The sequence below is a fragment of the Fusarium oxysporum genome, chromosome V, assembly GCF_013085055.1.
Source record: "Fusarium oxysporum Fo47 chromosome V, complete sequence".
NCBI classification, from domain to species: Eukaryota; Fungi; Ascomycota; class Sordariomycetes; order Hypocreales; family Nectriaceae; genus Fusarium; species Fusarium oxysporum.
In genome coordinates this window covers 3,282,981-3,302,976 of record NC_072844.1, presented here as the reverse complement: position 1 = coordinate 3,302,976, position 19,996 = coordinate 3,282,981, and the positions used below count along the sequence as shown (strand labels likewise).

The window sequence follows — 19,996 nt, the reverse complement described above, 5'->3', positions numbered from 1 at the left end:
AAATCCTCGCACCCGCTCCCCACCCCACCTTTGGGGCCCAAGAACCCGAATCTCATCGGTCAGTACCTGAGAATATGCCCTAGCAGTTCAGTGTTATGTTATAATGTTGGCTTTCAAACATCATTGTAGATGATATCGTCCGTGACTATGCTTTCCAGAATCATCTTCGGGCAGTACTTCCAGACGCAAGGCCAAAATCTCTTCACAGCTAGGTTGACAAACCTTTAGCCTAGATTTTGACGACATGAGGCGGTTATTCGAAGCAAATCCGGGAGGGAATCGTTCAACCCGACACTCGTGGAGCCGAAGCATATCTTGTTCTCTACCCCGCCTTGTTCCTCCGGATTCCACTCCGTTACAGTGGTTGAGTGCCTTCGATGTACCAAGTCGACTCGAACGGGCGAGCTTATAGGGCAATGTGAGTTGTGGCTCATGACTTCGCTTCACAGTTGTTGCACGGGGGCCTGTAAGACATCTTCAGCGACGTTTCACAGATTTGCTTGTCCCAACCCGCACTCTGAGTCACACATCCTTTAACTCCAGCATGCAAGATGAGGCTTCCTGGTCCAGGGATTCACCATCTCTATCTGATATAAGACAACACATTGGGGGGATCAGCTCCATGTGTTGAGATTTTGTCATGGTGCTCAGTTGAAACCATCCCGATGACCAGGGTTAGGCAACTCCAGCACAGCCTGTTCCAGGTCTGGGACACGTGCATGTCTCAGTGAGCTCGAGGTGAATGGGACCCGATTCGGGCCACGTGATAAGGATTGTCAAGTCTGCAGAACACTGAGTGAGTAGGGTTTATTGTCGGATGCTTGATCGCTTCGCCAATGATCTAATGTTCGTTCTTGGAGATTGGCGCAATGCCCTGGTACACCAGGACAGTCCAGAGTTGCTATGAGCATGAAGCGTCGGTGGAATTCGAAACAGCCAAGCGATACATGGCTTATATGGCTATGCTTCGAGCTCGTCCAAAGCCTTTGCAGAAACAACAAATGTCTCGTCTTGTACGCTTGGTGAGGGGCATTTGAATTCGTCCTGTTTGCGGGAAGTCAGACCAGTGACAGGGCCCATGGGGGCGGTATTGCACAATGGTTGCGCATCGATCTGTTATCATTTGTTGCAGCTGCTCGGCTCAAGCCGAGGGCATCTTCAACAACCACGCAAAAGCTTGAGTAGTAAAAGCTGAGACAGGTATATAGGGGATAAAACGTGTACCATCACTTCTCCAGAAACTCCATGCCTTGCCATTGATACTCCTTGCCTGAAGGAAAAAGCAAATGCCAGCGTCTCTGCACTGTAAGCTCAATGTCGAACCGCTAAGTTCTTCGGAAGGAGGGCAGAAAAAGAATCCGTTGACCTGCTGATGTAAAACTGGATCAACGAATTGAGCAGGATGTGTGCATTGCAGGCGGAAAACAAGCGAGCGAGGGCTGGTGCCGATGAGGTTGGTGGTTCTCTGAGATCATGCAGGTCATGTTGCACACGCATCGCTCATCGCACATTAGAGATCTGGCACTTCCCCTAACGTCGTCTCTTCCCCTCTTCCTGACCTATCGCGCGGCCTCCCTCGTTCTGGACAGCATGGTGTGGTTGTACATGACTGCGCCTCTAGAGAAGTGCGTGCTTGTGTGTTGATCAAGCTACCAATGGGACGGCATTGTTCGCGTTGTACAACTTTGCAGGCCGATGTTGGTTCGGAAGCCCATAGAGATTTATCTTTTAATTGAGGGAGGCATGAACTGAAGCTCGGCGTTTGCTGATAAGCACAGTAAATACCTGGTGATGAAGAACCTCCACTCAAGATATGAACGTCGCAAATTAGGTCCAGTGCGGACGCGTTTGCGACTGCACATCAATTGGAGGCATTAATTGTATTGACAGAAATTGTCGTGGTATTGAAGACAATTATGAAGTTAAAGGAGGAGGTTTTTCTTCAGCGTTTGAAGTCAAGAGAAGGAAGGAGTTCGACCTTTGGAACCAGAGTTGTTGATGTTGGAAGGAGTCAGGTACTGCCAGAAGAGGAAGGTCTTTCTCCACTTTCTCCCGTTTGCATCCAAAATTCCATCTCGCCTTCTCAATTCCGGATATCAACAGAGAGTGCTACCTCATAAAATCAAGGATTGCACTGTCTTGAGATAATTCTATCGAGATAGGTACCTAGGGAAGTAGGGATCAATCTTGAGACTGCTCCCACCCTTACAACGTTCATGTTTAAGGTTATGATTGCGGCCTTCACACATTCAATTCCGTTGTCCCAATGTGGTATTCCATCACGAAGGACTCGACCTGCTGAGGTACCTAGCACAGATGCGACAGAAGACGTTGAAGAGAGAAGGGAGCCCGTGCACTATACTTGCACTACATTTGTGCTCTTGATGTTGAGTTTGATTTATGATTGTGTCTCAGATGCTGGTATTTTGGCCGTTGCGTCTATCAATTCATTGTAGCTCACTGATGGCCCATGAGCGAATGCTATGGGCGTTCAGATCTTCGATCCGCTCATGCTCAAATCTCTCACCCAAAGTCACATTGATGCAATTGGTACTCACTGCTTCAACCCCAATCAAGGTTGTACAACCTCTTGCAGCCCCTTCTTCTGCAAAGCTACCCTGGACCGATTCAAGGAAGCTGACCCCAACACCAAGCTCGTTAATTACGCGTGCGTGAGACACAATACTGTCAAAGTATTGGTTTCGCACTGCGGTCAATGGTAAATAGACACACCAGACCGCTGGTGAAACCAGTGACCCGAAATCTAGAAGTTCGATGTGATGGTACTGCAGCCAAAAGCAATAACCTTGCCCGCGATTTTCGGTGACGGTCCAGCCCGCAACAAAGTCGGCGAAAGAAAAAGAAAAAGTAGTAAACTGAGCTACTGGACTTCCGCACCGAGAAGCGATTGGATAACCCAACTTGATCCCTTCAATCCCCGGCCATGCCCGACAACTCTATCGGTGGTACATTGAATGTACATGTAGCCTCCCGTGGAGGGGCGAAGCTGTTCAAGATCCAGATCCTAGCGCTGTCCAGAGCCCACATTAGAGCAAAATCTCGCTACTACTCCGTACAACGTCTATCACACGCCCCCTCCTAAGGCCAGTCACTCAGCAGTGTCCCATGTCGTACTGTACGACACGATGAAGCCTCCCCATGAAACGATGGAATTGAGGTTTACAGCATACATCCGAGGGGAGTGTTTCCAGTTCGGCGTTGGTGATTCAAGCTTGTATTTAGTCATCGAGCTCTAATCGTTAGTTGACAGACTTAACTCCAATCATCCCCCTTGCCGACGAGACGCAACCAGGGTAAAGGAATACTTATACCGAATTTCTTTCCATATCAGGAGATTGAGGGAGAAGGAACTCAATAGCTCAGCGATGCAATGCCTCCTTGCAGCAGCTAACAAGGGATGAACTTACGCGACCACAGCCTCGGGAAAAGCTGTTCAGGTAGCCAGGCCCTCAGCTCCTTGTTGTCGGGTATGCAGCTGTCCGCCTTAATAAATTGATATCTGATGTGATTTGAAGGATCTGTGCTCTGTAGGCAACAATGATCTGACCAAGTTCCTCAGCTGGCTTGGTCGCGCCAGGTTACGAACTGTGTGGTTGAGCCGACCCCTGTTGAGCTAATGGGGACCCGGCTCTTAAGCCACTGTGAACCGCGTCCATCACCCAATAGACCTCAGGCAGATGAACCGTAAAACGTCTAATGTCGCGTGGCTATCGATCGCCGGCCCTATCGCCCCAGTCCATCTAGCAGTCATCCTGATATATCGAATATTACATATCTACAGTGCACACCTATAATCTCTCACAATTAAGGATTCACCAAGTGAACTTCAGATTTGCTTGTGGCAAGCATGTGTCCTTCATCATAAGAATAACAAAAGCAAACAATCGCTTTCTCGGGCGTTGCGAATTGCTTCTGTAGTTTCCAAACAGGAGATTCTCCGAAATGATGTATCTTAATTGCTATCTTTGGTGCAAGGCACGATCTTGAGTTGCATCCCAACTTCAGATGAGACAAGTACAAGAGATTGCGTAGGATTGCCACCTCTTGTTTCTCGGTAGTCTCGAACTGTTTCGTTGATAGTGGACACTGTAGCAGATCCGTGATATATCTTGATTTATCCTTTTCCATGTGGTATATGAAGATGAATATGTCATGATTTTGGGAAGTGATACTTGAACTTGAACGGCCCGAAGGCAATATGTAACGTCTTCGACGGCTAGGAAAACCTTGGCATGATGAAATCCAAACGTTGAATGAATTCACCGAGTTCTAATAGGGCTCGTTGACACTGTTTTTGTATGCATGTATGCGCGCTTATTTCTACATATCTACATCTTAAGCCAGGCCAGGTGATCTGATCATCAAGTCTTAATGTTCCCAGGTTCTCCAGACAACTCCGGCTCATCTGAAGCCGAGTTGCCGTGAATTTGACAATCGACATCATCTTGGTGTTTTCAAAACACGTTGTGGGTGTAGACCTGGCTCTTGGATAGCTTGCCGCAGGTACAAGGCAGCAAGACGAATACGATATTCCTAAACGGTCAAGATCAATTATAAATATTTACAGGAAGGGGCTTCCTTGCACTGTAGTTGTCAACTGTTAACAAGGAGACTCCCAGTCAATGATTGGGCAGCAACAAGAAGATAGTCCAAGGTAGGTGATCATGGCTGATCCGTAATCTTTCGTCTTGGCAAGTTTGAGCAACACCATTGTATCTACTGCTGACAGGGCGGTTAACGAAATGTCGGGGCTCTACAAGGGCAAGGATGCCATCCTTCTGGACGAACTCCATATCGTGCTTTGACAGTGCATCTTTCAGACCGACATTCAACGCGAGTCAAACGCAAATTGAACACAGACTCTTCATCCTGGATGATCGCAAGGTCAACCGCATTAGAGCGGGCGGCCTGAGCGCGCCCAGTAAGAAAATAAAAAGCAATCATGAGCCTTTAGCTCTCGAAAAAGCAAAAGCCGCAGCAAAAGAACCATGTTCATCTACGTATGGTCTGCATATTAAAACTTAAGCCTATCATTGGCTTACATCCGTGTGGAGATCCCGGTAATTTCGCATGGCGTGCCGATCTCTCGCAGTTAGTCTAAGCCCGTTGTTGTCTCTTTTGTTTTAATGCCATCGCGTCGCTTACAGTATTAAAAAAAAACCCATATCACATCGGACTGTGGAGAAGAGAGAACTCCCACCGCACGCTACTGCTCTGATGGATAAGGCTGGGCTCAGGTGAGGCTTCTGAATGGTGACGGCCATGTGGTCTAGCGGAGATATTGGATGCCGCTACGCGGGACTAAGCTCCTTGGTCCGGGGCGGGAAGAGTGCATTGACGGTATTTCCCTTTTGAGGCTGCTGCATATCGTCCCCTACTGTCACTGTGCTGTACGGCGACGGAGGGGACACCGCTGGTTACGGATATAGGGGACGGGGATGAGGAAGAGAGGCCGACAGCACCGTCAATCTTGCTTGGCATCATCTATCCATGACCCGTGCTCCCCCTCCCGGTCCTGCTTTTGCTCTTGTCTTGTTTTGTCTTGCCCTGCCTTGTGGACGGCATCTGGAGTCTGGTGAGACACGGGAGTGTCAACTGGGGTATCCGCTGAGATCGGGTCTGTTATTTCGCTTCTCTAGCCTCCAGGTCATTACAACGAGTTAATTATTGTATGCCTGTCTGCGCACTAGAGAAACTAATTTCGAACAGAGTTTAGTACTGTGATGGACTCCAAACAGTCTCGATCTACCGTACAAGACCGAAGTCGTCAGATCACTGGATGGATGTGTTGCTACCCTAAGTTACTGCACGTATGGGGCGGATGCAATGCTCGATCTGCCCTGATCTACAGAACGAGGCTGCATGGCCAGACTTGCATTTCTTTGCCTGCCGAGCCTCCCAATCAGTCTACACTTCTTAATGGGGTTACTCCAAGTCTCTCAGATCAACCCCCTCGTCGAATCTTCAAACCCGGTTCCCTTCAATGTATCATGTGCATCACTCGCCATATGCAAATGAGAAGAGGATCCTCCAAGATCAAACCTCGCACACCTAACCTCAGTGTGAGACATTGCGTGCTATCGTCTGTGATTGGATTGCTCATAATGCAACGACTTCGCTCACCGCCATCTCAACAGCAGAAAGGAGGGCATCCTGTTCGTTCTATAGCCTCACACATGGAACGAAGGCAAATGCGCAATCACCAAATGGGCAGTTTTTTTACTCTTGTTGAGGACTCTGCTTGATGCGCACATGAATTTTCCCCTCTCTTGAGTGCGATGCTACTGCGTCTGCAGTCAACTTCCCAAACCAGAGATACTTGCATCTGCGCTGCGGAAGACGTGGTGAATGTTGTTTTGCGAACGTATGTTCATGAGGCATTCAATTGTTCACCGCTACAGAGTTGACGAGTCTCGACTCGACACTTAAGCAGAAGAAATGAGGCACGAAACGTAGAGCATGCTATGCAGGTGTCATGCATCTGTTACAGATTTCGAGAGCGTCATTCGTCAGTCAGCTTGCACACTTGGATGCCATGTTGAGGCTCTTTGGCGGTGTGGCTGTTTTTGTCGACGAGCATATGCTCAGGAATGTGTTGCTCAATAGTCTAACTTAGGCCTAACCTTAAGCTTGAATACGAGAGCGAGAGCGTGAAGCTGGTGAGAATGAGAACAGCAAGAGACTGTGACTGTGGACCCGATACAGCACTATCACTGACTGTTATCGAAATTGTCTACATAGCATAAGAGCACCGTAGGGTAGTTCAAATCTCGTTGACTGATGTGTATGTCTAGTGCTTGCAGTGGAAAGGAGGCCGTGAAGTTGTGATGTTTGGCCGCATCACGGCGAAGCTGCTGAGAAGAGGCTGTTGAAGCCGCCTACGATGTCACATAAGAGAGCTTGCAGCCGCATTAAATGAATACATAAAAGCATATATAACAATCCAGCGGCATGAAAAGAACAACCTGCAGTGATCATCGAGTCTCGACGCTATTCAATGTGTCCTTCTCCGATGGTATCCTCATGAATGCTAGCTGCTAGAGATACAACCGCCAAGGGTTGTTTAGACTTACAAACTATACCTTTAGTTAACCGGAGTTAGTGTATTGATTTGTTTGAGGATATTACACCTTGAAATGTATTATTCTTCAAGCCATTACTACGCGTCTTTGATGAAGGCGTCACACAACAGTTTCGGGAACTGGGCAAATACGAGGTGACAGCTCCGCCAAAACATCAAGGAGGAATATATAGACCTCAGCATGTATCTCAGTATGTTATGAGACTGGATTATATACGACTTTGAGCATAGTTGTTGCTATGGAGCTAGGTTTGCCCGACTTGCACTTGCAATAGGGTAGGTCTTGAAGAAGGACATCGTCGATATGAGCTTTCTTATGCGTATTTATTACTCTTGACAGACAAATGAAGAAAGAGATGTATTTCAAACATGATTCAAGACGTAATAGAATCAATATCGTACGTGTAAAGTTTGCCCCTTTGTTGCATGATTGCTTTCCATAAAGATAAAGTAATCCCGTAAATTAGCAAGCTTTGGTTCACAACAGACTTCATGCAACACCTTAATGGACGTGAACTAAATAGTTAACTTGAGAATACGACTCAAAGACACCGTTTGGGTCTGCTGATACTAATCCTTGTGTGCTTTTACTTAAACTCTGTTGCAACCCTTACATCTATGAAGCCATGAACTAGAGCTCGAGTGAACAAGCAATGACACAGGCATGACACGAAAAAAAAAAGAGATGAGAGAGCTATAACAAAAGCAAGAGGTGGTCTTGGGCCGTCCTTCAGCGGCTATAACAAAACTCAGTACCACAATCTTCCAGGTGCTGCTTCGCAGGGTCGAAGTCTGGGTCGGAGCGAAGACAAGTCCTTTTACTATTCTTAAACTAGGTGATACAGATAGTATCAACAAATGACTAGTACTAAGTTATCATAAGGACTGTTGCCTATGAGAGGTAGAGCTTGGTCTTGTGATGTAGCTATGAGTGAACGTCTGGTCCCCTCTTGGCCCTATTGTTTGCCTAACTTACGCTACAGCCTTTGTCGAGCAAGACTACATATCCAAGTATTTTCCTCTCTTTGATACCCAACTCTTATAAGGGAGACCACACCTGTTACTGTTTCCCTTAATAATATGTACTTGCCGCGAACTAAGTGTGCATCACTTCAAGCTGTGAGTAGATAACCTACAAAGGCTGGGTAAATTATAAGCTCGCCTTCTTCGGTTCTGTATGCATCAGTCACTTCCAGGTTCAAGTTTGACCTTTAGCAGGTTAACAATTCTTGGTGCGTATTTTGTATTAAGCGAATGCCTTTGAGTTGCCAAATAAATACCCCGGGTTTCCTCAGAGAGTCTGAGAAGAAACATGAGACAACATACAGAAGGAAGCCCTCACACTATAACGATGACACCTCCCCTTGATCGAATTGAACCCATTAGTGTGCTAATAGGCTTTCGTGTGAATGTCCCGACTACATGCCTCGATATGCCAGCAAACAGCAAATACAGCTGGAAACGAACAGCCGCAGTGGCTTAACCACTGAATGCAACATATTTGATAACAAACAGGGCTTTATCGAAGCCGCCGCAAATCATCTGTCCCGGAAACAAGTCCCGAGCCCCTTCACCTCACTTTTTCGATCTTGGGAGAGTGCCCTACGACGAAGAGCCCAAATGATCAAAAAGGGAGCCTTCAAAGTCCTGATTATTGCCATCTGGTTGAGAAACCGGGTAGTCTATGATGCGGAAGATATTGCAAAGTCCCTGGACTATGTGGTATGCCCAGCCACACCTGACAAGGAAACAAGACCACTTGATCCCCATATTGACGAGATCCTTAGTACGGGTGGTATCCTAGCATCCGAAAATATGATACTTGCAAGTTTTGGAGGGACGAATTGCGAAATTAAGAGGGTACAGATATCACCACTTATCAATGACAAGCGAAAGCTCTTGCCTGCGATGATGCCTACAGAAGTTGAACTGAAATACGATAACGGGAAAGTTGAAATTACTGAAAGGTTGGCGTCCGAGCTATTTCACCGTACCGGAGTTCTGGATGATGGGCAGTTCTGCGTTCTTGTGCTGGCAATTTGTGGATGTCCCGTCAGAGCCAGGATAACAGAGGATGGTGTAGTAATCAAGACTAGTGAGATATCTAATAGACCATGGGTAGTCTTTCGTAACGGCAAACAAGAGTACTATTTCCAACTAGAGGATGGGTTGATGCAACATCACCCAACACAGTGTTGGTGAACACTTAGAGAAGATGGAATAATGACGAACAGATCGGATGACGATGGCTGACCGTATTGATGGGAGAAGGATTGTGTCACATATAAACAGGAGATGAATTGTAGCTGGCATATTTATTGTGGCATGGGGACTGTTGTGTAGGTATTGTCGCAATTGATGTCGAGCCAAGATAACTCATGGATCATTGAGTAACACTGTGATATGCTCCATCGAGACTGATATTTTGATAAATGGAGACCATCGCATTCATTCTCGACCACTGCATGAATGCTACCATCTCATAAGTCATTTAGGTCCTGGTCGCTTTGGAGGGGCAGCCCAGCGCCATGTCGGGATCGAAATCCTGAACTATGCCAATCATTGGGGGAACAAAGATGTCACCAGCTTCAGAAATATAAGAACGTCTAGCTACGGCTATAGTGTAGTTTTGACACTGTTAAACGCACGTCTTCTTCGCATGAAACCCCTCAGTGCAAGGGTGCTAAGGTAGCTTCTTGGAACTCCATCGTATCTGGCATGTAATTGTGAAATGAGATGAACACTTTCATAATACGTTGTCCGCATATCCAAGCTTTTAATATGCTTTGCGAATCTGGTGTCAAGATTCATGAATTTCTACCTTGTCACTGATATTCAGTAGCCGCTTGTGAAGTCACGTATCCAACTCCTCCAAATATATTTTAACCTTGGAAGGCTCGTTTGTCTGGACAAATTCTTTTTCATTGACCTGTTATTTGTAACCAAAACCGCGTGATTGTGTCATTACGTCTTGAAGAGTCACCTGAGCTGTGTGAATTCTCCTAACCAAACATATGAAGATCTCTATCCTCCCTCGTAAACGAGAACTTGGAGAAGATTGGCACCCACAACCGAAGCCAAAGCAATAGCCTCATTTCTTCAATATGAACTACCCGCGAAAATTACCAGAGGCCGTAGATGCACTGATAGGGTTTCGTGTAGAATGCCACGACAAAAATTGTGGCTTTGCTAGCCAACACTCCATAGACTTCAGCAGCATTCGACCTCGTTGTTACATATCTGACGACGACTTCTGGCAGGCCGCCGAGGACCATCTATCTTGGAAGCATATTAGAACACCGTTAGTCTCGTTCTTCAGATCATGGGAGAGGGCTCTGAATTGGAGGAAACGCCTCATCGAAGGAGGGGGCAGGGGAATCATCATTATTGCGGTTTGGTTGAAAGACTTGTCTGAAGTCTACGATGCATACAATATCGCACAACGACTTTTAGGCCGTAAAGACCTAAACTCAAGCAGTCGTCTGCGACGGAACCTTGATTATTTTCGCGGAGAACTGCTCGTTCAAGGTGGCATCGACTACATGGAACACAGAATCCTGGCCTGCTTCGAGGGCGACAGCCTCGAGATCGAAAGACGATCCATATCGCCACTGATCAAATTTCCTGAGCGGAGTCTTGTTGTATCTATTCCCAGAGGAACTCTGCCGACATACGGCAATTCCAATCTGAGCATCACCCAGCAATTGGAGTACGAAATATTGAGCCTCACGGGGGTTCGAAACGATGCCAAGCTGTGCGTACTGGTACTCGCAATGTGCGAGTGCGAAATGGAATTAAAGGAGGAAAACAAGAATATGACGATAAAGGCCACCGAGTACTGCGGAAACTACTTGTCGAAATTTGTATTTAGCAGTTGTAACTACTATTTCGACGTTTATTTTCAGCCATGTTGGTGGCACTCGTATCTGGACGCAATGCAGCATGGTATCTCGAAAGCCATTAGATAGTCAAGCTGAGAGGCTTCAGTAATTGTGAATGTAACCGGCTCGCTTGGAGAAAGATTATACCACCTGTTGCGAGGCAAATGAATACAGCCGATATCTCCCTTGTGCATAGTGATATATCGCTCATGGATGTAACGATGCAACTCAAGAGAAACTAAGACTGCTCGTGAATGTTTAAGATACATCGTCATATCTTCCCACTTATTCAATACGTACATTCTCATATGTTTCAACTCACACAGCCGACCCCAACTTAATATCATGAACTCTGCCATCCAGGTCTTGCCAGGTTACTTGGTGATGCAGCTCAGTGCCGTGTCAGCACTGAAACCCTGAACCTCGCTAATGAGCTAGATAATTACACACTTAATGATTGGCTGATCAAAGACTCATTTAACTCGGCATTACACCTCCGATGCAGCAATAAAGTTAAAGAGTGGGTTGTTGACATGTTCATTCTGTCATGTCATGGCCGGTTAAAAGCCGCATTCAGTGGAACTGAGGATCCCCCACCTTGAAGGACATTCACATGCTCAACAGCTAGACTTATCTTTGCATTGTGCTGTTGTGCGAGGTGCTTTTTTGGCCGCTAGGTACGAGATGGGTGATTAGGGATGAAACGAAGGCCAATTGAAGTGATTGAGTTGACATCATGATACATGATATGATGGAGGGGATATTGCTCATGATGTGCAACCCCGGCAGTCATCTTCACTTAACAAGAGACCCCCACACACTCACCTATCAAAAACACGCGTCTACAGTAGGTAATACTCGGCATTGCATTCTGTTGGCCAGCATCGGCCGCTTTGCTCCGTCATGATATCAACGCGTTACTTTTACCCCTCACCTGCGGGCATAAAAAGGTCAAGGTCGTTCCATTCTCAACTCTTCTTCTTTTCCTCTTCATCAATTCATCGACTCGACATAAAACACTTGAAGAATATCCAAGGTTTGTATCTGAATTGTATGAAAGGGCTGTTCTGACACATATGATATGCTAGATATCATAACCTGTACGGCTCTCCTAAGCTACCTTAGCAGCCATGGAGCCTTTCAGCGGTAGTCTTGTCCAGACCTGATTGGGACCTCTCAGGTAAAGTATCATGCATGAGCCGGTGCCCATTCTTCTCCCATCAGCATGGTCAGTTCAAACTGGTCGTGTTGATGATAGGGGGATGTGGCTGAGATTATACGGCAAAACTTGATCTGGATAATACCAGCGAAAGGATCATGTCATCTCCCCTATTGACCACCAGACTCTAACAACAACAGGCCCAAGATCAAAATGGCCCCTCCCGCTGCTGTCTCCCCTCCCTCTCGCTCCGCAGAGCTTGCTACATCTACCAAGCTCCCAGTCATGAGCAAGAACATCAACACCAAGACCGTTGAGGAGATGCTCGGTCAGTGGGATGATTTCAAGTTTGCTCCCATCCGCGAGAGCCAGGTCTCCCGCGCCATGACTCGCCGCTACTTCCAGGACCTTGATAACTATGCCGAGTCTGACATTGTTATCATCGGTGCTGGCTCGTGCGGTCTGAGCGCCGCGTACATTCTTGGCAAGAAGCGTCCTGATCTCAAGATCGCCATCATTGAGGCTTCCGTGTCTCCTGGTGGTGGTGCTTGGCTTGGTGGACAGCTCTTCTCCGCCATGATCATGCGCAAGCCTGCTGATGCTTTCCTCCGCGAGGTCGGTGTTCCTTATGAAGATGAGGGTAACTACGTCGTTGTCAAGCACGCCGCCCTCTTCACCTCGACCATCATGTCCAAGGTTCTTCAGATGCCCAACATCAAGCTCTTCAATGCCACTTGTGTTGAGGATCTCATCACCCGACCTTCCGAGGAGGGAGTCCGCATTGCCGGTGTTGTCACCAACTGGACTCTTGTTTCCATGCACCACGATGACCAGTCTTGCATGGACCCCAACACTATTAACGCTCCTTTGATCATCTCCACCACCGGCCACGATGGCCCGATGGGAGCTTTCTGTGTCAAGCGCCTTGTGAGCATGCAGCGCATTGAGAAGCTCGGTGGTATGCGTGGTCTTGACATGAACCTCGCCGAGGATGCCATTGTCAAGGGAACCCGTGAGATTGTTCCTGGTCTTATTGTTGGTGGAATGGAACTTTCCGAGGTTGACGGTGCCAACCGCATGGGTGAGTTTTATATGTCATTTCTGGTATGTGCTTTGTCTAACATATATTAGGTCCTACCTTCGGTGCCATGGCTCTCAGTGGTCTCAAGGCTGCCGAGGAAGCTCTGAAGATCTTCGACACTCGCAAGAAGCAGAACGATCTGTAAGCGAGGTCATCAAAGAAGGTCATAGTTGGGAAACGGAACATGTGAATTCAGGATCCTAGACCTCGTCTCTCATTCGAGGCATGGAACCTTGTCATTCATTTAGTCTGAGCGACTCAAGTTTGGAAAACATGAACCCAAAGTCGGATGTCACTCGAAAGAGACGCCAAATAAAGCAATACTAAATTGAATAATTGCCTGCGAAGTCATTAATCTCGCTGTCGTGATTTCATCCTTCCTTCCACGGTCAATAACGTCACTTCTTATCCTCTACCACCTCTGTCACCTCGGTAGTGTCCTTGGCTTCATTCTCCCTTGTAGGAGGGAACTTCATTCCTCTGTTCTTATCATTCGGATGTGCACTCGGTCCCCAGCCTCCAAGGCCGTCGGCCATGGCAACTCCTCCAAGTCCAGAAATCGGTCCAGCTGTTACGCTACCCGCGAGTTGATTCTTTCCGACGCCGGGTTGAGTATCAGCCCATGTGCTGAGCTCGTCGCGAGTCTTGCCCGTGTACTTTAGTATATCTTCATCGCTGAGTGGTACACTCTTTTTGCCGGCTTGGAAGCGCTCATAAAGCGTCTTCTTGTCCTTGGCTTCTTCGGAGGGATTTGACGAGGAAGACGAAGAGTTGCCCATGATGGTGTTTTTGATAAAGAGGCTTCTAAATTTGCTTGAAATTATGTTCTTTGCAGTGAAGATGACTTGCTGTGGGGTAGTAAAGATGGTAACTTCTTGGCAGGTGAGCTTCTAGAACATCCATATTTATAGAATTGCTGGGGCGATTGGAAGCTGAATGCCTAGCGTCACGAGGCACACAACATATTCATACAAACAGGGCGATTGATTGACACCCTCAACCCATACAGATCCTTGCTTGTCATTTCGTATTCCCGATCTGGTTTGCGAATATCTGTAGGGCGTACAAGATCAAGGCAGAGCATTGCCATCGAGTTATCCTATCCTAATTCAGCAAAGCTTCGCCTTGATCCTTCATCCTTCATATCTAGGCCGCAGGACAGGTGTCAATGCACACCAACACACTCTAGCCGAGTCAATAGTACTACTAACGACCGTAATCCTAAACGATAATAGTATTAGGTAAAGAATCCTAAGCTTAGGGGCTCTTTAGTGAGTTTCTTCTAGCATCTGCTTGCAAAGTCTGAAGTTTTGCTCCCCGGGACTCTTCAACATTGCAACGCTTACAGGAGCAACTGTTTCACGAGGAAGATTCCTGATAGTTTGCAATTTGGTACTGAATACACCTGGATTATATCTTGAATATCTCACGACAACAAATTCGCCGAATCTCGTCTGCCACTAGGAATTCCCCAAATACTGAGATCCCGTACACGTGAGACTCTACTTGAGATACTCCTTCTTACCAACCCTCTCACAAACCTCCTTCAACACACCACCCAACCACTCATAATCCTCAATCTCCAAATAAACCTGCGCACTCGTCCTGATCCAAAACCTTCCCCCATGTAGAAACAGCGCCACAAACGTCTTGTAGTCGCCAATAAGCGTATTCAGAATCCACTGGAACGCCGTCTGCGTCTCCTCCGCTGAGATGACAACCTCACCCTCCTTACCCTCCACAGTCCAAACGGGCAACGCAATGTTAGCCATACCGCAATTTCGCATCGTGCCAGTGCTGTTCTCCATATATGTCGTGCCTAATTTCTCAGCCACTAGCTCACTGCCTTTCTTGTTCAAGTCCCAGATATACTCCAAGATCGCATCTTCTCCGCCGAGAGCTTCCTCTCGCCATTTGATAGCGTCTTTTACGCAAAGATAGGGCGAGTTATCAAGCGTGCCGACGAACTCAAAGTTTATGACGAATGGAGATTTGGAGCTGGGAGGTAGCGGTGTAATGCGGTTCGCCAGCTTGGGCACGTAACCGTGGCTGGTAGCGAGTGTCGTTTGAATAAGTGCCTGGTTGCGCTGAGGCACGTAGAAGACGGCGCATCCACGTGGTACGTGAAGCCACTTGTGACAGTTTGACACGAAGAAGTCTGGATCAGCTGCGGAGAGGTCCAACTTCACCATTCCAACGCCTTGAGCGCCATCAACCATGCTCAGCACGTTGAGACGACGGCAAGTCTTGACCATTTCTTCCCAAGGGAAGACAACGCCTGGTCGAGAGGAGACAACGTCAAACGTACAAATACGAACACGCTTTCCCTCAGACTCGATCTTCTTGACGGCATCTTCAAACTTCTTGATGATCTCGTCGTCGTCGAGTGGATATGGGAGCTCGATCTCACGATGAGTCACCTTTTCGTTATAGTAGTCAGCATAATAATCTGCGACCTTGCCGCAAGCTTCGTAGATGGTCGAGAAGCTGATGATGACGTCCTTTCCGTCTTCATTCCACTTCATGTTTCGATAGACTGTGTTAACACCAGTAGTGGCGTTTGAGACAAACACAACACTGTCCACTGGGGCATTGAGAAGCTTTGCGACAGCAGCGCGGTTCTCATCGAGGATTTTTGGATATTCATAGCGAATGAATGGGTCCGGGCGAGCTTCACTAATAATTATTAGACCAAAGATCACAATCAGAGGTTCGAGTGTATTTACCTCGCATCCTGATACTCGCGGAATTTTGTTCGGACAGCCTGAGGATATGTACCGAAGGAACCTATAACTCCTGTCAGTTGAGGTCTTACTCCCACTTGGACTCTTTCATACCATGGTTAAGATTTCTCCATTCTGGATCAAACATAAATTCCTTCTTGATAGCGCTTCCAAAGACTGAGGTGTTAGTCTTGCCCCGCACAGGAAGCTGCGAAGATACTTGACCAATAGAACCCATGATGATGTGTGTCTTGTACAGTTAGAAGCTAGACAATGGTTGTATATTCATCCCATTGGACGTTGTCTATGATGGGTTTGACACGACAACTTATAGATTCTCAGCTCATGGTATCATGAGTCAAATGATACTGTCTAGTACGAGCTGAATACCCCACATCTTCAAAGTCAACGGCGCCCTTAGTCGCCAGACCAGAGGACCAGCCCCGTGGGTACCCGCATCAGGGCGTGATAAGGCGCTCTTCGGCGAGCAACAGGAGTCATTGGCAATGCTCAACGCCAGTAAAACGAGATACCCAGAGCTGGGGGAGGGTCTCCAATTCTTCAAGAGTCACCTTGGCATGCGCCGATCGCGGAGAAGAATTAATCAGCATGTGAGCCTTGGAAAAAGAAATTCAACTTTCATTCAATCAATTGTAGTGTAATGCTACTTGGCTTATCCGCCATCCCGAACGCCTTGTCATAAATGCTCCGAGGGATATGGGCCCTGATGTTGTCGCTAACCTGCGACTCTTTGTATGTGAACTTTGCAATCGTCCGTCATAAGCCAACAACCCCTGCCCTAAGTGCTCGTAGGCGTGCCAGACCTGTGAATCAACCTTGCCGACTTGCGTATCCCGACGCCCGTACACGGCGGTATGGCGAACTCTTTGGTGATGACTGGACGTGCGTCGCCCTGGCTCAGCGCAGATAGCGCCAAAGCTGCATCCGCCTCCCTCTGTGAGCGAACATGCTTCATGACAAGGTTGCACCGGTCATGTGAAGATACCAATAGTCCATGCGACATCTCTGGTGGCAGCATAGGCGCCGGACTTGCAGCGAGATCCTGGCCGCGCATGAAAGATGCCTGGCTACGTCGGATATGTGTCTGCTTTCGCGTGTTATGCGAAACAGGCATTAACGGTTCCGTATGATGCATCACCGGTGAGATGGATTGCAATTGCCCAGTTTCTGTGTATGGTTCCGGGGTATCTGGAGGGAGTTCCATTGTTGGCAGTCGGTCGAAAGGTATGATATCGCGGGGATCTGATGGCTGAGGCCTCAACGGAGCCAGTCGGAGTGAACCTAGTGTTCGCTTGGAGGGAAGGGACACTTCCTCGCCATCAATCTTCTTGCGCTTGCGCTCTCGTGCTCTCGACTTGACTAGACTGGCTATCGAGCTTCCGTGGAGAAGCACCCTTTCATGTGTAATGATTTCATTCGAAGGCGCCATCTCATCGCCTAAGAGGTGCGCTCTTGTCTCGGTACTTCGCAGAGTTCGCCCATGATTGGGATTGAGTGTCGAGGGAGGCATGCTGGATCGCTCTAGAACACCTGGTGCAGATTTGCGCGACCGTTGGGCTCTAGTTCTGACTCGATCAGGTTTGCCTTGGGGTGTCTTCAGAGGCGTGTGGGCAGGTGGGAGCGTCTCTGTTGTTGTGATAATGGCTGGCGGCGTAAAGACTGGCGATTCTAGAAGATCGTGGCCTGTTATTCTGTGCAGCTCTTTTACTATTCTCGAGCTCCAATATGCCCCTGTAGCCTTTGTATCACGGAGGGCAACTGGGTAAGCTGCAACAGGGCGCTTCGTCTCGGTCTTTTCGGCGTCCTCAGCAACACCACTAGACTCCCGCTTCTTCTTAAGTTTGGGAGGCTCGGGCGTTTGCCATAGCTTGGGGATTTTGTCTTGTAGATCAGATACCCAGGCGTCGCAGTCCCACTCAACCCAATAGTCAATAACGTCACCCCATGAGCTCTCCGGGGGCTTGGTGTAGTTAACGAAGACAACTTTACCACCTTTTGCGTGAACTGCTTTGGCGAATTCCCTGACCATAACCTTCAGTCCATGGACTCGCAAACTAGTACCAAGGATTAATAGAAGGTCAGGGCATAGAGCTAAGTCGTGTGTAACAATGGGGCTGATCAGGTGCGCGTTGGGATGCTCCTCGCCGTAGAGCACAATGTCGGGCCTTAATTTTCCGACGCCCAATGCTCGCTTGCCGCGTTCTTCTCGAGCAACCGTAGCGCCTACACAGTGAGGGCATTCAGGCTGCTGGCCTGACATTGTCTCTAGCTCGCGTTCGTCGTCATCCCACGAGCACACTCGACCGCACAAGAAACATCGTAGAAGCTCTAATGATCCGTGGAGGAAAACACATTCCACGCCTGACTTTGGAAGGTCGCGGCGCAGATTTCTTACTGCGGTCAGGGCTTCATCTGTCGCACATTGGTCGGATTCCGCTTGAGAAGCAGGCACCGTGCTTTCAAAATTCGGCTGACTGCATTGAGACTGCTGGCTAGCTTCGTTATCCGACGACTGCTGAGACTTGTCTGAAGAATTTGTGTCCGTCATGGCATTTACCTCGTCAACCATCCTGTTGAGCTGGTTTATGTTGGCTGTCGACTTTCTTGAAAAGCGCCCACGGCTTCCAGGGCCATCGTGGAGGCATGTCGATAGTCCAACCTTTTCTTCGATCTGATCAATATTTTGAGTGTAGCAGCGCACGAGCTTGCCACGGTCTCTCAAATGACTGATGAAACGATGTGAACTTGTAGGTTCCACATCCCTAACCTTCTGGCGTAGCGTGGTCGCGAATGTGTAGAAAACAGATGTTCGGAGAGGATCTGACCATATTGACGCGTCGAACATATCCTTTCCTTTCATATTAGGCAAAGTATTCTTGCCAGAGCCAAAACTTGCTTGCGATAAGTTGATTGGATTTGAGGGCGGGGTATCGTCGACTTCTGATGGCGATGTGCTGCTGCGCCGACTTGGGGCGTCTTCTGAGGATGTACCGGAAGAGAATGGGTCAAACAAGACGGGAGGAGGTGATGATAGAGGTGAAGAGCTTGGTGGAATTGTAGAATCGGTCAAGTGACTGCGTCGCGTCCTCCGGAAGACTGACGGTGGTGGAATATTTAGACCCTCGGGCGGAGGCGAAGACAGAGGAGAACTCGGAGGCTGGGCCACAGCTATTGTTGAGCGGGTCGTCCTGGGGTTTACCACGGGCATCCCATCTGAGCGGACTTGCTGCTCTTCGTCGTCTGGGTGGCCTTCGACCTGAATTGTGTCTGCGATCTTTTCGTGATCCGGTTCGGGATCTTCCAGCTGAACTTCTATTTCTTCCTTCATACCGACCGGGCCCTCCTCAACCTTGGCAGACACATCGTGAACTATTCTTCTCCTCTTGGCTGGCCGGCGAATGTCCAAGTCGGTGGGTTTATCATCGCTCGAGCCTTCGTTCAGACGCGCCTGTTGCGCTGCCGCGTCGAATTGAGCGCTGATTAGGGAGTAGAGACCGTTTTCAGAACGAAAGTCCTAGTCCGATTAGCTATTACCGAAAATTGAGTGTACCAAGAAGTCACTCCAAAGCGCATCTGGCAAGCGCTGGAGTTTCTGAGAGAGCTCACAGGAATGCCCGAATTTGTACTGATCCCAGCACCGGTTACTACAATGACCTTGCGAGCTTTTAGTAGGCCATTGGCGATGTCTTGTAGTTCGTCCTGGGAGTCTCTGGAGACGTGGATAGTTGGCATTGTGGGCAATGTGAACAGAGAAAGTCGGCCGCGTCGCGATACAATTGCAGGCGGGTCTAAGCCGCGATCGCGTGAAGCCGACGACGAGATTCACAGGAGAAGCTTATATCAGAGAGGTTCGAGAGAAGCTTGTCGTCATTATGGTACGGGTACGGTTGTTTCGTCGGGGACGTGATTGTCTGTGAGGTTATTTGTGGTGTGAGGTTCAAGTTCACTTAGTAAGGTTGTGGCGGGCAAGCGACTTGGAGTTAAAGAGGTCCAGAGCTGGGGTCGCGACCGGGAGGGGACCGCGCCGAA

At 48.2% G+C, this 19,996-nt stretch overlaps 5 protein-coding genes across 5 annotated transcripts; 3 read left to right on the top strand and 2 right to left on the bottom strand.

Annotated features, from left to right (window-relative positions):
* Positions 1-8,524: 8,524 nt before the first annotated feature.
* On the top strand, positions 8,525-9,304 carry FOBCDRAFT_202037 (uncharacterized protein; the record flags this gene model as incomplete). Its single annotated transcript, XM_054704707.1, has 1 exon — positions 8,525-9,304. One exon carries the CDS (start codon positions 8,525-8,527, stop codon positions 9,302-9,304), a length of 780 nt encoding a protein of 259 aa, XP_054560682.1.
* Positions 9,305-10,206: 902 nt separating this feature from the next.
* On the top strand, positions 10,207-11,454 carry FOBCDRAFT_261182 (uncharacterized protein; the record flags this gene model as incomplete). Its single annotated transcript, XM_059611274.1, has 1 exon — positions 10,207-11,454. One exon carries the CDS (start codon positions 10,207-10,209, stop codon positions 11,068-11,070), a length of 864 nt encoding a protein of 287 aa, XP_059467241.1. The 3' UTR covers positions 11,071-11,454.
* Positions 11,455-11,894: 440 nt separating this feature from the next.
* Positions 11,895-13,572, top strand: FOBCDRAFT_224209 (thiamine thiazole synthase). Its single transcript, XM_059609650.1, has 3 exons — positions 11,895-12,019; positions 12,072-13,223; positions 13,274-13,572. Exons 2-3 carry the CDS (start codon positions 12,356-12,358, stop codon positions 13,366-13,368), a joined length of 963 nt encoding a protein of 320 aa, XP_059467240.1. The 5' UTR covers positions 11,895-12,019; positions 12,072-12,355; the 3' UTR covers positions 13,369-13,572.
* Positions 13,573-13,621: 49 nt separating this feature from the next.
* FOBCDRAFT_135244 (pyridoxal phosphate-dependent transferase) lies at positions 13,622-16,184 on the bottom strand (the record flags this gene model as incomplete). Its single annotated transcript, XM_031184802.3, has 5 exons — positions 13,622-14,113; positions 14,408-14,444; positions 14,730-15,899; positions 15,950-16,010; positions 16,061-16,184. The coding sequence occupies 5 exons, from the start codon at positions 16,182-16,184 to the stop codon at positions 13,622-13,624; spliced, it is 1,884 nt and encodes a 627-aa protein (XP_031040444.3).
* A 412-nt stretch (positions 16,185-16,596) lies between these two features.
* Positions 16,597-19,699, bottom strand: FOBCDRAFT_293641 (DHS-like NAD/FAD-binding domain-containing protein; the record flags this gene model as incomplete). The annotated part of the gene is made up of 2 exons (XM_031184801.3): positions 16,597-19,481; positions 19,574-19,699. The coding sequence occupies 2 exons, from the start codon at positions 19,697-19,699 to the stop codon at positions 16,746-16,748; spliced, it is 2,862 nt and encodes a 953-aa protein (XP_031040443.2). The 3' UTR covers positions 16,597-16,745.
* Between the last annotated feature and the right edge of the window lie 297 nt (positions 19,700-19,996).

Bases quoted from the DNA above. Each gene is read 5' to 3' on its own strand.
- FOBCDRAFT_224209 (XM_059609650.1), top strand. From the start codon at position 12,356: ATGGCCCCTCCCGCTGCTGTCTCCCCTCCCTCTCGCTCCGCAGAGCTT. The intron at 13,224-13,273 runs GTGAGTTTTATA...AACATATATTAG, and splicing joins TGACGGTGCCAACCGCATGG to GTCCTACCTTCGGTGCCATG.